The 17,258-nt window shown below is 35.2% G+C and overlaps 2 protein-coding genes across 2 annotated transcripts in view; one reads left to right on the top strand and one right to left on the bottom strand.

Annotated features, from left to right (window-relative positions):
• cbr4 (carbonyl reductase 4) overlaps positions 1–309 on the top strand; it is a 3,919-nt gene extending 3,610 nt beyond the window's left edge. The window contains exon 5 of the mRNA XM_073816629.1: positions 191–309. Coding sequence (XP_073672730.1) covers positions 191–309 — 119 coding nt within the window. The remainder of the gene's footprint in view (positions 1–190) is intronic.
• A 115-nt stretch (positions 310–424) lies between these two features.
• Positions 425–17,258, bottom strand: part of palld (palladin, cytoskeletal associated protein) — a 134,400-nt gene continuing 117,566 nt past the window's right edge. Inside the window, exons 13-21 of the mRNA XM_073816630.1 lie at positions 15,423–15,524; positions 14,951–14,989; positions 11,990–12,208; positions 9,744–9,893; positions 8,407–8,495; positions 7,469–7,601; positions 3,642–3,849; positions 2,032–2,197; positions 425–563 (exon numbers count right to left, since the gene is read on the bottom strand). Coding sequence (XP_073672731.1) covers positions 425–563; positions 2,032–2,197; positions 3,642–3,849; positions 7,469–7,601; positions 8,407–8,495; positions 9,744–9,893; positions 11,990–12,208; positions 14,951–14,989; positions 15,423–15,524 — 1,245 coding nt within the window. The remainder of the gene's footprint in view (positions 564–2,031; positions 2,198–3,641; positions 3,850–7,468; positions 7,602–8,406; positions 8,496–9,743; positions 9,894–11,989; positions 12,209–14,950; positions 14,990–15,422; positions 15,525–17,258) is intronic.

The following is a 17,258-nucleotide window of genomic DNA, read 5'->3' on the forward strand; positions in this document are numbered from 1 at the left end:
CCTCCGATTAATTTCAAACTGGATGTGTTGAGTTTTGTCGGAGATTAAACATTCAGTGTTAAATCACACCCCCTCTGTGATTAAAACCACTTTCGTAAGACTCCAGCAGACAAGCTGCCAGCCCATTGTTGGTTTAACCTTAGGTAATGCATCTGTATTGTTAACCCTGTTGTTGATGGCAAACACACAGCACTGGCTGATGGGATTGCTATGGGAACAACATTGGGCGGAGGAAGGGAGTGTGCTTTTATTGGACAGATTAAATACGGTTTTGTTCTTAGTCTAAAGCAATCTACGCAAGCACACTGATCAGATAGATCACTTAAAACTACTTAATCTGTATTTAGTGTACTTTGGTCTTGTACCAAGCACAACTCAGCATTGTTGCATGCATTCTCAAGAACCGTTTCCGCTGTGTGTTCCACTAACCATTTACGTCGAGACGTGCCGTACTGGAGATGATGCCAGCTTCGTTCTTGGCCGAAACCGTGTACCAGCCTGCGTCTTCCTTCAGAGCCGGTTGGATGATCATACAGAGGTAACCGAAGTTGTCCTGGTGCATGCTGGGAAATAGAATTGAAACTCAGAATGAGTTGAAATTGAAACAACGGATTTAAAATGAGATGCCAGGATTGTTTATTCAGGCTGCGTGGCCATATTACTTTGATTTGAATCCTTATGAGCAAACCGCGTCCACAAACAACGACTAAAGAGTCTTTACAGCTCGTGACTAACAGCTCTCGTCTCTCTGAGGTGGCGTAGACGGTAGCGTCTGTGGTGAGTTAACTGTGTGCGTGTATACATATGCATTTCTTTTATAAAGGTCTTTTCATTGGTATACACGCATGTAGCAACTTTAAACACCAGGCTTTCAACAGCTGCCATATGCAGGCTCATGGTGCACAGTGAGTTTTTAAAGAAATAGTGGACAATTTGGTCATTAATTACTCACCCTCATGTCGTTTTAAACCTGTAAGACCTTCGTTTATCTTTAGAACACAAATGAAGATATTTTTGATGAAATCCGAGAGCTTTCTGACCCTACATAGACAGGAATGCAACTGACATGTTCAAGACCCAGAAAAGTAGTAAGGATATTGTTGACGTCAGTGGTTTAACTGTAATTTTATAAAACTACAAGAACACTTTTTGTGCACAAAGAAAACAAAAATAACATCTTTATTCCACAATTTCCTCTCTTCGGTGTCAGGGTCAGAAAGCTCTCAGGTTTCATTAAAAATATCTTAAAGGGGGTTATCGGTCATCAGTTGATATAATACTTTAGGGTCTTAATGATAAGTCTATAACACGCTTTGGTCAAAATTTCTCAATGGTAGTGTAAAAAACACCCTTTTTACATTGCAAAAACAGCTATTGAAAAATCAACCTATTCTGGTGGATGTTGCTTTAAATGCTAATGAGCTCTGCTCGCCCCGCCCCTCTCTTCTCTCTCTATGGAGTGACAAGCTTGTTTGCTTTAGCCGTGTTTAGCCACAAAACTTGCTAACTAGAACGTTATTAGGAAAGATGTCGGGAGTAAAAACAGAACACCTCAATTGCTTAGGAGCCGTGCTTGTTTGCATACAGACGGTTACAGCTCATTCAAGGCGGGTCTAAGGTAAGACGGTTGTGTCAATCAATCTATTGTGGGAGTGGCCTCTGTCTGTGTTACGTCACACCAACAAGAAGCTGAGAATAGCTTGATTTGGAAAAGGGGAAATTATTTTTACAAATGAAATAAAAACCACTGGGTGGATTTTTATCATTATAGGGTGTTTGCACTGACAACACACATTTATGTTCAAACAACATGTAAAAGTGAACTTTACATCCGATGACCCCTTTAATTTGTGATTAGAAGATAAAGGTCTTATGGGTTTGGAACGACATGAGGGTGAGTAATTAATGACTATCCCTTTAAATGTATCTTTGAGGTAAACTGTATTTACCGTGATAAAATATACTATAATACAATATAATAGTACTGTTTTAGCTAAACTGTAGTTTGAAATGACTGTAGGAGGGCGTTACCTTATCCTGTCGGTGTTGTGAGTGAAGGACTCATTCTCTTTCTTCCAGAAGATCTGTGGAAATGGGACTCCAGACACACGGCACTCTAGACGCACCGGGTGACCCTCAGCGACACTTGTGTTCTGGAGTTTCTCAATGAAACATGGAGCTTTATGCATCTCCTTGGCTAAAAAAAAAAAAGGAAAAGAAAATTTAAAGATAAAAAAACATCATACATGTATACACACAAAAATGTATTATATATACACACAACAATTTTTATATATAGTATATAATATACATTGTATATATATATATATATTAATGTTTTTTATATAAGTCTCTTGTGCTCATCAAGGTTGCATTTATTTGATCAAAAGTACAGAAAAAAAACATTAATATTGTGAAATATTATTGCAATTTAAAGTAGTGGTTTTCTATTTTAATATTCTTTAAAATATAATTTATTCCTGTGAAGTAAAGCTGAATTTTTCAGCATTATTACTTCAGTATTCACTATTCAGTGTCACATTTTCCTCCAGAAATCATTCTAATATGCTGATTTATTATCAATGTTGGAAACAGCTGTGCTGCTTAATTTTTTTGGAACCTGCGATACTTTTTCAGGATTCTTTGGTGAATAAAATATTAAAAAGAGCAGCATTTATTTAAAATAAAAGTCTTCTGTAACAATATACACTACTATTTTAAACTTTGGGGACTTTTTTTCCAAAATGAATTAGCACATTTATTCAGCAAGGGTGTGTTAAATTGATAAAAAAAAAAAGGTGATAAAGACTTATTGTTAGAAAAGATTTCTATTTTGAATAAATGTTGTTCTTTTTAACTTTTTATTCATCAGAAAATCCTGAAAAATGTATCACAGATTCTAAAGAAATCAGCATATTATAATGATTTCTGAAGGACCATGTGACACTGAAGACTGGAGTAAAGATGCTGAAAATTCAGCTTTGCATCTTAGGAATCTTTTAAAATGCAATAAAATAGAAAACCGGTATTTTAAATATCAATAATGTTTCACAATATTACAGTTTTTGCTGTATTTTTGATCAAATAAATACAGCCTTAAAGAGCATAAGAGACTTAAAATTAATTTTTAAAAACGTTAAAAATCCTACTAATCCCAAACTTTTGAATGACAGTGTGTGTGTGTGTGTGTGTGTGTGTGTGTGTGTGTGTGTGTGTGTGTGTGTGTGTGTGTATATATATAAGTTTCTTAGAAATATTTCTTAAATATTTATTGTAAAATGAAGGTATGAATGTATAATTTGTATTTTATTTGTATCTATTTTGAATAAATGTTCTTTTTAACTTTTTATTCATCAGAAAAACCTGAAAAATGTATCACAGATTCTAAAGAAATCAGCATATTACAATGATTTCTGAAGGATCACGTAACACTGAAGAGTAATGATGCTGAAAAATTCAGCTTTACCTCACAAAGAAATTACATGTAAATTAAATAGAAACATTATTTTACATTGTAATAGTATTTAGCCTAAATGAACATGATACTCTTACCAACCCCAACCTTTTCTTTTTATTTTATCTTTCATTCTAAATTACAATCTTTATTATTACAAGTTGTGTAGAAGATGATGGTTGCGTACCTGCAACAATGAGTTCAAGGTTGAACGAGTTCTGTCCAGCCCTGTTGCTGGCGATGCACGTGTAAACTCCTGCGTCTCTGCTGGTGACAGGCTCGATGACCAATGAGTGAACCCCGTTCTCCCTCACCAGCATCTTGTGGGAGGAGTCTGGACGGATGGTTTGGCCATTCAGCTGCCAGATGAGGTCAGGAGTTGGCAGGCCACTTACCTATGTGTGAAAGACAAGTCAATCAATTGTATTCAGCATAATTGATTGTCTCCCACTGTGCTGCAAAATGTAATTATAGTGCAATTTTCTCCCTTCAAAGTATTTTCAACTCTAATGCTAGTGTTTATGTCTGGTGTGAGGTATCTAGCATGCGTGTGGTTCTCATGGGAAATCAGTCTGCGCACAATGCCTGGGCTCTATTTTCAACAACTCTCACATTCCTGAGAAACACAAAACCTGCTCCACCCGAAGGGGTGCCAGCGACAGACCACCAGTCAGTGTTTCTGTGTATTTATGTTTGTGTTTAGATGCTCATTTATCCATCTTGTTGTGATGTTCCTGAGAACGTTCATGATGTTTGCTCCCCCGGGTGTGCATATTCCCTGCGTGATGCTTACAATGTCCATCACACATCTCACTACAGCCAACTTGAGTGCATTCACGACTCCAATTGAAAGAGCAGGCTGCGTAAGTGAAAAACCAGAGAACTCGAACTGAAAAAAGGCACTTTGATTTTAGACCTCCTGAACTGCATCTAGGGACATTTGTGGCCTGGAAAGTTTGGAAAGCCTCAAAGCCAGAGGAAATAAATCGGTTCTATAAATACCATTGACATTAAGGGCTCTGTGCATGAGTGCATTACTGATCAGGGTCTTTTTATAGCGTGTGAATCCCTCTATGGCACAGTGAGCCTTTATTCTGACATCCACTGATCACAGCCAGACATGGGCAGCGGGACAGAACCAGAATATGAAACTACAGTTAGACAACAACTTGTGAGAGAGAAATAGAGGGTAGAGGTACTGTAGAATGAATCTGAACGTTAAAAATGTTGAAGTAAAAGGAAAAGTGAGAGACAGAGAGAAACCAAAAGGGATTTTCCACAAACAGGGATTGATAAATACGCTTATATGGTGCTTTAAGTATTTAAGACATACTTCTGCCGTGCAAACAGCATATGAAGACTCTGGTTCCAAAATGCTATAAATGCATTTTTATAATTGGAGTAAAAATGTGTTTTCTTTACCAAAAAAGTGGCAAGATGAAAACCATTATTTAACTGTAATAACTGTTTCAAATTTTCACATAGTATCTTTAGGTTGTAATATCATTAAAATTCAAATCCTGATTTTGATTTTCAAAAATTTATTATAAAAACTATAATAAAAAAAAATCTGATCAAATATTAGCCTTCCCATTACAAGGTGATATTTGACTCCTTACAGCGAATTAAATGGGAATTTAGTTTTTACCTTTAACATAGCATTTCTCTAACTTTTTTTTAAAAGTATGTCATCTTTTGTCACTTTTTTTCAAAACTATATTTAAGATTTTTACCATTTCTAATTAAAACAACAGAATAAGAACAAGCAGGATATTAAGTAACCAATCAAATGAAATCAGTTTTAAAATTAATTTGTACTACAGAGGTGGCACAGAAGAACACAAAAGTGGCTTGTAGGTGTGTTTTCATGTTTATCGAGGCTCAGAGGTGCCATGAGTGCAAATAAAATCATGAATTCATGTTGAGATGAATGTTTTTAATATACAATTTTGAATATAGAAATATTAAGTGATTCAAAAGACTAAAAAGATACTTTAAAAATTAAACTAAAACTGCCAGTAAATTACTGAATCATATTCATTTGATTCGTTTGAACGGCTGATTCATTCATGAATAAATGGAAAATTGAATCTTTGACTCACTAGATTAGTTTAAAAATGCACATTCACTCATAAACAAAACAATACTGTGTTTGAATGGAGATGTGACTTGTTTCAGACTATTTTCACAAAGAAATGGAGCACAATGAGGCAATAGTGTTATAATTAGACAATCTTCATATATAATAACCCCTAGCAGATCTATACAGGTGGAGCTGAGGAGGTGGAAGGTTTCAGAAGAACTCTGTAAATGTAAAGCAGCAAGCTCATTGGCTGTGTATGCAACATTAACCAATCAGCTTGTGCCAAGTAGTTTAACACTGAATACCAGCAGTTTACTTTAGGACCCATCAGCCTGTGCCATCTAGAGTTTCATGACAGATCTTGGCATTTGGAAAAAAAGGATGACAAATTAGTGGAAAGTTCTAAAACAGAAAAATATGAAAGTCTGTCATGAGAAAGGCGGCAAATCAAGGGAAACAAAGAAATTTTGGACAGAAAAAAAAAAAACAGCAGCAGAGACAGAGGGAGGAACAGAGGATAGAGAGGACAGTCTTCAGAGACAGCGGTAAGCCAATGGAAACACATCTGACAGAAAGAAGAAAACGCAATAATATGAGAAAGAGAGAAAATGGAGGATAATTCCAGCTTTTCACTCAGGTCCATTCATCATTTTAGAAGTGATGAAACATCAACTTTATTTAAGCCTTTTTTTCTTTCCTTTAGAACGCAGAGGGAGAAAACTGTTCCAAGATATCACACAAAGGATGTTTCCTCCAGCCTTTGAAATGCTCATGCTTTATTTACTTCTAAAAATGAAAATCCTGTCATCATTTAGTCATTCTCAAGTAGTTTGAAAAATGTGTGTGAATTTTTTTTTCCTGCTGAACACAAAAGATGTTTTTCAAGAATGTTTGTAACCAAATAATAGCAGTTGGTCCCCAGTGATAACTGTCATACTATAGATAATTACATACTATGGAAGTAAATGGGGACCAGCAACTGTTTGGTTAAGCGCATTATTCAAAATATACTCTTTTGTGTTCAGCAGAAGAAAGTCAGTCACACAGGTTTGAAACAACTTGAGGGTGAGAAAATGACAGAATTTTCATTTTTTGATTAACTATATTTTAAAGTAACCATGTAATAAGCATCATGTGTGAGATGGTCATTTACAGTGATGTAAAGATATCAAAATATGATATCACAATATGATATTTACTGCGAAATTAAGTGAAAATAAATTATTTTTGCTTTACACTACAGTAGGGAAATTACAAAACTTATTTCTCTTATTTCTACACTTGAAAGAGATATTTTTAATTTGGACTTCAGTAAGATAACCATTTAAACCACTAGCTGGTTTAAGCTTTTATTTTGACAGAAACAGCAGTAAAACTTTTATTTTGATGGAAAACTCCAGCTTCAGTAAAAACAGGTAAAAAAAAAAAAAAAAAAAAACACGTCTCACTACAAATCTAGTGAAATGCTGTAATCATCTGCCGTGTAAATAAAGCATAACTGGTGGCTGTTGGATTCCCAAACGCGCATTAAACTCACAGCACAGGCAAAAAACAAGTTCACTGCATTCATTCACTGTGAACTGAGCCGTTCTGAGGTGCAGAAAACACCGGATCATGAGCCGATCATCTGAAGTGCACGCTTCGCTTTAAAACGTACAGCGAAAATAGGCTTGATGAAGCCATATTGTGCTTTCAGTTTTAGTTAGACAGATACGTTGCTAAAGTATAATGGCCCAAAACACAACTTTAAAGATCTTTTATGATAGAAAAAGAAGTTTAAATATATTTAAAACTACATTTTATTCCCAGAAGACCTATATCGTTTCATATCGTCATGTGACTACGACAATATCGAGACAGTTTTGCTATCATGATATTGATAATTTTGATACATGAATAGTCATTTAGGTTGTTAAAGTGAGTGTGGTCACCTTGCAGTCCATGCGGCAGAGTTTACCCTCTTGCACAATAAGGTCACCGGGGGCCTGCAGGAAATGAGGGCGGAAGTGACGTTCCTGAATGTTCTCATTCTCATCCCCACTGTCTCTGGATCTTGATCGTGGTCTGAGAAAAAGACCAACAAAAAAAGTCAATTATTCAATTCTATTCATGTTTCTTTGTGAATAATCAATAGTAAAAATCAAAAATAAGTAAAAAAAAAAAAAAAAAAAAAAAGCCAAATGACAAATTTTGGTAACAAGGTGGCATATTAATGTTTTGTTTTGTAATTAAAGGGTTTTGCTTCAATAAATTTAATATCAAATAAACAGATCATCAAAATAATGACATTTTGTAAAATTTTTTGTCAAAAGGTCAAGATATAATAGGCTAAAAATCTCTATTTTAAAGTAAAGAGGAAACAATAGTTATTTAAACTAAAAAAAAAAACAAGAAATGTGCCTGTCATGAAAAATAAAAAATAAAAATAATGAAAACAAAATAGTAACAGGACACTGATGAACACCACTTTTGTCAAGGATTTTTTTATTAATTAATTTATTCATTCATGAGGAGCTTACTTTGTGTAGGGAATCATATTTAGTGGCTAAATTATAGGTTGGCACAAACAGCATTGCCTTAAGAGACCATTGACACTGTCAATCAAATACATACAAATCTTTAAGACCTGAATAGCCAGATATATTATATCTAATCCAGAGGAAACCCCACCCATTGAAAAAGATTCACGTATTCTTTTCCGCACAAAAGACATGTTAACTGGTCCTTGCATCATTGTCCAAAATACACAGGTGTTCTTTACATGGGACACACCCCTCTATTAGTGCTAGTCCCACAGAGTAAACCTGATCCTGGACCTGCTATATAATCATCAGGCTGTGTATGTTTAGAAACAGCATTGCTTATATACCTGCGGATGTGTCCAGGTGTGGAGCGCTGACTTCTCCCCCTTTGGTTCACGGCCTGGACCATCATCCTTCCAGTACAGCTCACTCTCCCCTGAAACAGAAAGACAGAAGATATAGAGAAAAACATTTGAGTAAAGAAACTGATAGTATATGCTCATATATTCTGCATAAATATACAGTTGTCTGGGTTGGATTGTGGTCAACTCAAGCTGGAATGTGTCTGAATGTGTGAACTTCTGACCCTTCCAAAGGCTGTAGTCATTTTCTCTTTCACTTCCCCCTAACTACCGATGTTTATCCGTCTCCACCTAAACACTGGTCAAGCTGACTAGCCACTTGAGAAAGTGTGTGTGTACGTGAATGTGAGAAAAAAATCAAATGAGATTAAACTTCCATAAAAGGTACAGTTGAGGTCAACATTACATCCCACTTTCAGAATCTGCAAGATGTAAATTATTTGACCAAAATATGAGGGATCATATAAAATGCATGTTAGTGTTTGTTTAGTACTGATCTGAATAAGATATTTTACATAAAATTTCTCTTGTGGACTATATGTAAACCTATTTTAAGTTGAATTTATAAAAATTACCCCGTTTAAAAGTTTACATACTGTACATCCTAATACGGTGTTGTTACCTGAATAATCCACAGCTATGTGTTTTTTTTTGTTTGTTTAGTGATAGTTGTTCATGAGTCTCTTGTTTCTCCTGACCAGTTTAACTGTCTGCTGTTCTTCAGAAAAATGATTCAGCTCCCACAAATTCTTTGCTTTTCCAGCATTTGTGTATTTGAACCCTTTCCAACAATGACTGTATGATTTTGAGATTCATCTTTATACACTGAGGACAACTGAGGGACTCATATGCAACTATTAGAGAAGGTTCAAACACTCACTGATGCTCCAGAAGGAAACACAATGCATTAAGAGTCGGGGGGTGAAAACTTTTGAAATTTGAAGAGTAAAATTTTTACTTATTTTGTCTTCTGGGAAACATGCAAGTCATCTTCTGTAGCCTCTAAAGCGCATTACTAAATGAAAAAAATATGATATTTGTTCAAAATAAGAAAATGTACACATCTCCACTCTGTTCAAAAGTTTTCACCCCCTGGCTCTTAATGCATGGTTTTTCCTTCTGGAGCATCAGTGAGTGTTCTCAAAAACCATACAGGCATTGTTGGAAAGGGTTCAAATACACAAAAATCGCTTTCTGCAATTTCAGTGAAAGACATGTCACCAACTTTCTGAGAAATGCATGTTCTCCTAGTCCTGCATGTGTAAGAATACAGATAATTGATCTGTTTGAATTCATTTTTCCCATAATATATTATATCTCACCACTGGGTTGCCTGCCATAATAGTGTAGTTCCCATCATCATCTAGCGAGGCAGCCGCTGTGTGCAGGGAGCATGTGCCATCCGGATCACGACTGATACGGTAGTGTTCGCTGCGCTTTGAGATCTGCTTTCCGTCCTTAAACCAGTACACCTTCAAACACACACACAGATAAATACATGGTTATGCAACGCTCCAAAGCTTGTACAGTTGTTTCTTTTTGTCCCTCTTCTTCATCACTTTTGTTATTAAGTCTGCTGTCATCACACAGTCATTACTGTGGTCTCATGATAGTCAGAGAGAGACACAATGAAAGCAAGACAGCCATATATGGCAGGAATTTCAGAAGTGAAGCACAGCAGAGCTTGTGATGAAACCAGCCTAGTCACAGATGATAAACCACCAATCCCATCATTCCAGTCACCTCTCCTACAATCCCTTAAAGCGACAACAAAACCTCCATGATGTGAAGTGTGAACCACTACTTTGAGCAATACGCAGAATAAAACTATAGGCTGTAATAAAAATTATATGTGACCTAGTCTTAAGTAACACAGGTATATTTGTAGCAATAGCCAAAAATACATTGTATGGGTCAAAATATTGTTTTTTCTTTTATGCCAAAAAGCATTAGGATATTAAGTAAAGATCATGGCCCATGAAGATATTTTGCACATTTCCTACCATAAATATATCAAAACTTAATTTTGGATTAGTAAAATGCATTTCTAAAAACTTTATTTGGACAGCTTTAAATATAATATTTAGATTTTTTGCACCATCAGATTCCTGATCTTCAAAGAGTTTCTCAGCCAAATATTGTCCTATCCTAATAAACAATACATCAATGGAAATCCAAAAATTTAGATTTATGACTGATTTTGTGGTCCAGGGTCACAAATTATAAAAAAACAACAACAAAAAAACCCTGAGTAACTGGCATTTAACAGCTGATAAAAACATCACAGTAATCTACAAGAAATTCACACAATTCAAGTCTATAAATTATTGTCTTCTTGCCAGGGAAAATGTCTGTGAAATCTCCTGTTGTTCTATCACAACAAAATTTACCAACATATTCTATTTAAAATCATTTTGTTCACTTGTAAACAGTGCTTGACCTTTGAATATTTCTCTCCTATTATTGACAAAATGATCATATATTATAATGAAGAAAGCAATAGTATGGATAGAGGACTTAGAGGCAAGGGATTAAAGAATTAGTTCACTTCCAGAATAATAATTTCCTGATAATTTACTCATACCTACAGTATGTCATCCAAGATGTTTATATTTTTCTTTCTTTAGTTGAAAAAGGTTTTTGAGGAAAGCATTCCAGGATTTTTCTCCATATAATGGACTTCAATGGGGATCACCAGTTTGAAAGTCCAAATTGCAGTTCCAAAGGGCTCCACATGATCCCAGCCAAGGAATACGGGTCTTCTCTAGTAAAACGATTGGTCAATTCTTAAAAAAAATAAAAAATGTACATACTTTTTAACCACAAATGCCCATCTCGCACTAGCTCGGCTTCACGCATTATGTAATCATGTTAGAAAGGTCACATATGACATAGGTGGAAGTACCGAACCAGTGTTTACAAAGCGGATGTGCAAAGAAAGTCAAGTTTTGATGATTTTGACATCTCATTTTCTCCTACAACGTCGCTGTTTTACCTTTTTTGGTTTGATGGTCTTTGCACATTCACTTTGTAAACACTGGGTCGATATTTCTGCAGCAATGTAAGACGATTTTGAAGTTGGAGAAGAAAATGAGATGGGCGTTTTTTGAAATACCCTAACCCAGAATGCACAGACTAGACAAGAGGAGCATTTAAGGTTAAAATGTATATAAATTGTTAATAAAAAAAAAATAAAAAATAGTTGCGCTAGGTAAGACCCTTCTTCTTTGGCTTGGATCGTGTCGAGCCATTTGAAGCTGCATTGAAACTGCATTTTGGAAGTTCAAACTCGGGGGCACCATAGAAGTCCACTATATGGAGAGAAATCCTGAAATGTTTTCCTCAAAAAACAATTTATTTACAGCTGAAGAAAGAAAAACATGAGCATCTCGAATGACAAGGGGGTGAGTAAATAATCTGTAAAAAAGATTTCTGGAAGTGAACTTCTTGTTTAATAATTAACTGCCTTCTGAGATTACATTCATAAACACAAAGTGTGCCATTTCATGGAAGTCACTGACAAGAATCTGCTTACAAGCAACTTAAACGTAAATATGCTAATGTGCACCTTTGGCTTTGGGTCTCCCATGACCTTGCAGCTGAAAGTCACAGGCATCCCCTCGAAGACTTTGTAGTGCTTGAGCTTCTGATCGAAGGACGGCGCGACCTCTCCGGGCGCGTCTTCATCGTGCTGAACATCATCGTCAGATTCCTCCACGGGCGAGCGCTCCAGACGGAACTCGATCTCGCTGATCAACCGCTGCTCGAAACTGGACACTTTATACTCCTGTCACACAAACAAACACAAACCCTTTAACTTATGACCTTCTCCTCAACTTACTAAAACATTCAATCACTCATTTTATTCATTCGAGCACACATCCTCTCATCGCCGTGTCCTATAATCTATTCAGTCTTGTATCCAACTCTTATTGCTCTTTCATCTGGTCTGTTTCTAGTCTTCTGTTTCTTTTTATTTCACTCTGCAGGCAGAGGGAACATCTGGAGAAAAGTGTGTGCTGATGACACATCACAACAATAATTGCAGGTTTGAGACACAGCTGCAGCAAGAAAAACACACACACACCATCATAACTACACATGTAGACAACGAACGCACCCTCTCCTCGTTCTCTCGCACATCCAGCCACATCCTCCCAAAAGCACACACACATGCACATTTCCTATGCAAACACACAGACAACCGCTATTTGCCCAAGGACGTGTGTTGAGCGCTAAGCACACTTTAAATTTATGGCACAACATTAACAGCATATCCACTTCCCACAGTTTAGAGGAAGAGAAGCATGTGCATTTTAGCGTCTCCACTCCAGGGTAGGAAATGTGCGAAGCAGACGCATGCGATCTCTGATCAGTTAGCAATAACGAGATACATGATGTTAGACATCCAGCAGTTTTTTTACTTTCCTTTGATGTTGATTGGCCATTTTGGTGGCCAAGTCTTTTTAACTAAAGATTGCTAAACTGCATAACTGACTGCTTTCCAAGGCAAATTACTGTTTTATTTTTATGAAATTTAGAAGTATTGTTTCTTCTTGCATTAAAAAAAAACTATATTCTTTTTCATGTCCATTTAACTTTTTGCCAATTATCTGTGTAATAAGTGGAGTAATGTGCAGCCAGTAATTATCAGCAATTTGCATGTAAATAACATTGCATAATAAATAGCTGAGATCATATCTAATATATCCAAAATGTTTGAGGTCAGTAAAAATTATTTGTATTATTCTGTCATTTAAGAGTTGAAAAAAAAAGGTTTTCAAATTTTTTAAAATCGCTACTTCATCAGAATGGTACGAAACTATGACTTTTATGGCAGTCGCTATGTGACCACCAAAAAAAAAAAAAAGGACTTCAAAAAAGCTAAACGGTCGTAAAAAAACAAAAAAAAAGTCACACTTGTGTTGTTGTTGTAATCTTACTTCAAAAATTGGATTTTAAAGGCATTGTCTCTATTTTAACATAAAATACTGTCATAATTGAAAAACTGATTTTTTAAAAATATTTTCAATGGGAAAAAATTGATCATATCTATTGTATAAATATTAATTAGTACCATGAAACTCTCTCTCAAAAAAATGATGGAACAAAAATATATTACATTAACTGTTGTTAATTTTTTCCCTTTTCATTAATGTAATAATTTTTGCTGTGAATGTGACTGTTTTGTTATAGATATGTGTTTATCTTTTCTGTTTGTGTATGTCAAAACAGAAAAAAGTTTTCAAAAAAAATACAGAAAAAAAAAAAATAATAATATTTTATATATTTACAGAAATCATTCTAATATGTTGATTTATTAGAATCATTTAATAGATTTATTAGAATTAACAATGTTGGTAACAGTTGTGCTACCAAATATTTTTTGGAACCTATAATACTTTTTTCAGGATTTTTTGATGAATAAAAAGTTCAAAAGAACAGCATTTATTCAAAATATTAATCTTTTCTAACAATATGAGTCTTTACCATCACTTTTCATCGATTTAACACATCCTTGCTGAATAAAAGTAATAATTTCTTTCAAAAAAAAAGAAGAAAAGTTTACTGACCAGAAACTTTTGAACATTAATGTATATTGTTAGAAACTATTTCTATTTTAAATAAATACTGTTCTTTTTAACTTCTTATTCATCAAAGAATCCTGAAAAAAAAAGTATCACTGCAGGTTCCAAAAAAAATAATTAAGCATATTAGAAAGATTTCTGAAGGATCATGTGGCACTGAAGACTGGAGTAATGATGCTGAAAAAATCAGCTTTGATCACAGAAATAAATTTGATTTTTGAAGTATATCAAAATAGAAGAACGTTTTTTTACTTCGTAATAACATTTTGCAATATTACATTTTTATTCTGTATTTTTAATCAAATAAATGAAGCTTTGATGAGCATTAGAAACTTATTTAAATAACAATAAAATCGCACTGATCCCCAATTTTTGAGCAGTAGTGCATTTACATTGATTTTAACCAGCGGGTTAATCATAAATACAGTAAAGCAGCAATATTGTGAAATATTATTAGAATTTAAAGTCATTGTAAATCATTGTAAAATTATTCAAAAAAATAACTGAGCCCAAACGTTTAAGCAGTACTGTACTTTCCACCAAAAATATTGGACCCCCCAGGAGATTGGTTCAAAACAAACACTAAAAACACTGCTTATTTGATCAGAAAGCTCACAGTGTAAATCTTTGTATTTGATGATTTTCCCAGAGACTACAATAGTATTGCTGTCGAGGATTTACCGTGGTGCTTAACCAGGACGCAAAATATTCCATAAACAGAGACACAGAAGAAAACAAAGCGGATAGAGTAAACACAATCACATACAGTAGTGACTAGCCAAAACATGGAGGTGACCACACACAGAGAGACTGACAGAATTAAACAACTGGAGGTGGTCTCATGAGGTGAAGCAAAGGGAAATACAGCAGTGAGACAGATATAAGGAGGACAGACAGGCCGCTGCTTGATGTTTGTAATAAACGGGATGAGTATGAATAACCTTTTGAGGGACAGACTCTGACTCAGCTGAGCTGCCTTCCTGTAGAGAAATCAGAAAACAGGCAGGGGGTTGAGGATGATGTCACATCCTTCAAAGATTACACACCTATTGCACAAAAGTGCACAGTCACACACATTACTGCCAAAGTGTGTTCGTGTGGGGGACTGCTAATCCTGCTTTTATGAACTTACCTGCTCAAACGCCTCGCCGAAACGCTCTCCTTGCCAAAATGACCTCACTTTACAATGTACCCAATGCATTTGTGCAAGCACATGCAGGAGCTCGTAGCTATTAGCCGAATTAAGACGCATTTACAGGCACGCAGGCAAACCACAATGCTCTAAACTCACTGGTAGTCATCGGAAAAAGTGCGGATGGATTCGTAATGGATGCATTTTGTTTATAACCAATTACTGTGACACAATGGGGACGCTGTGTAGGTGGGTTTGTGTGAATCTGTGTGCGTTTATACCTGTGTGACTGGCTCCTCCTCCACCTGTTGTGTGTTAAACACTGTGGCAGCATTGTCAGCACCCAGCAGTCTGCGAGCCATCTTCTCCTCATAGGTTAACCTCTGAAAGCAAGCAGGATTAATCTGTCAGAGCCTGGGTTAGTGTGTGAGAAAACACACACTCGCACGCGAAAGCGCTGTGATTATTTGTTGGCCTGTGCTAGTGAATTTAAGTCTGTTAGCCGTGCTAAAAGCATAGTGGGTTTCGCTATGCATTGTGGGTTGATTTGAGGGCTACGATAATAGAGCATTTCAGTTGGGGGAGTTGGTGGCGAAAGGTAATTTTCTGCATTTATTAGCTGTATTTTGTAAGAATGAAGAGTTACAGTGAACATGTACACTATATTGCCAAAAGTATTGGGACACCCCCTTCTAATGAACAGGTTTGACTACTTTAGTAATTTCCATGAGTACAAATCTCTTCCAATCTAATTTTAAAGCAACAGTTTGGACAGGACACTTTTATATTCTAACATGACAATGCCTCAAGGTATAAAGCAAGGTTCAAATAGAAATGATTGATTCAGTCAGTGTGAAAGAACTTGGTCTGTTCAGAAACACTGAACACCTCTGGTGTGACTTTAAATGCAAACCTTGAGCCAAAAACTCATCACCAAACACCAATGACTTGTGCATATGGGTCCAGTCATTTTAGACACTTCCAAAACGGTTGCAACAAAGATGGAAATACAATTTTTACATACATGAATTATGCTTCCATCCTTGTTGCCACAGTTTTGGAAGTGCCTTTTTCTGTTATAAAGAGGGGGATGTCCCAATACTTTTGTCCATGTAGTGTATGTACAAGTCATTGGTGTGTTCAGTTGAGATTAGGACTTCCACAAAGGTTCCTCCACACTGACTGAATCAATCATTTCCTTTTGAACCTTGTCTTGTAATGTTAGAACAAAGGAGGGTCCCGTCCAAACTGTTCCAAATTAGAAGCAAACAATTCCCTAAAATATCATTATATGCCTAAATATTAAGATTTGTAAGTAGTCAAACCTGTTCTGTAGAAGGGGGTGTGCCAATACTTTTGGTAATATAGTGTATATTGGAAACTGAAAATAAAGAAAATAAAACAGTTTTGGAACATATTTGAACTTAGTGTGATATTTAACATTAGATTTAACATCAAATGTCACTGGTTCTTGTGTGTCTATTCCCTCATTTTTAAAATTTTTTTTTTCCTTTTCCCTATTTTTGGCAGGTCTATAGCATCCATTCCCTCAATTTTGTCACTGTTAACTAAAAAGTACAAAAATCATTTTGATAACTAAAAGCTGAAATAAATAAATAAATTACACTGCAAAAAAGGCTTCTCTTATTTTCAATTTTTGTTTTGTTTTTAGACAAAAAATCTTAAAGTAGGATTTGCTAGATAAGCAAAATGACATAAGATTAAGATTAGTCTTGTTTCCAGGGGGAAAACTAAATTAAGTGCATTATGTCATTTTGCTTTTCTAGTATGCATCTCAGTTTAAGATTTTTTTTTATATTCTGACTAGAAACAAGACAAAAATCTAAGTAAGATGAGCCTGTTTGTGCAGTGTAGAAATAATGCCCTAGAAACAAACTAAAATGAGTTTAAGATGTAGTAAAATTACAAAAAAAAAAACTGAAAATACAAAAATAAGTCAATTCAAAATATTAATGCATACTGTAACAATACATATATAGAGAGTTCTAAAATAACATTTGCTCTCATTTACTTCTATTGTAAAGAACAGAAGATTGTTTTTTTAATATTTTTACTCATCAATCATATGTGTTTTAGCAAATTTTTTGGGGTGAACT

This window comes from Garra rufa, chromosome 13 (assembly GCF_049309525.1).
Source record: "Garra rufa chromosome 13, GarRuf1.0, whole genome shotgun sequence".
Taxonomy (NCBI): Eukaryota; Metazoa; Chordata; class Actinopteri; order Cypriniformes; family Cyprinidae; genus Garra; species Garra rufa.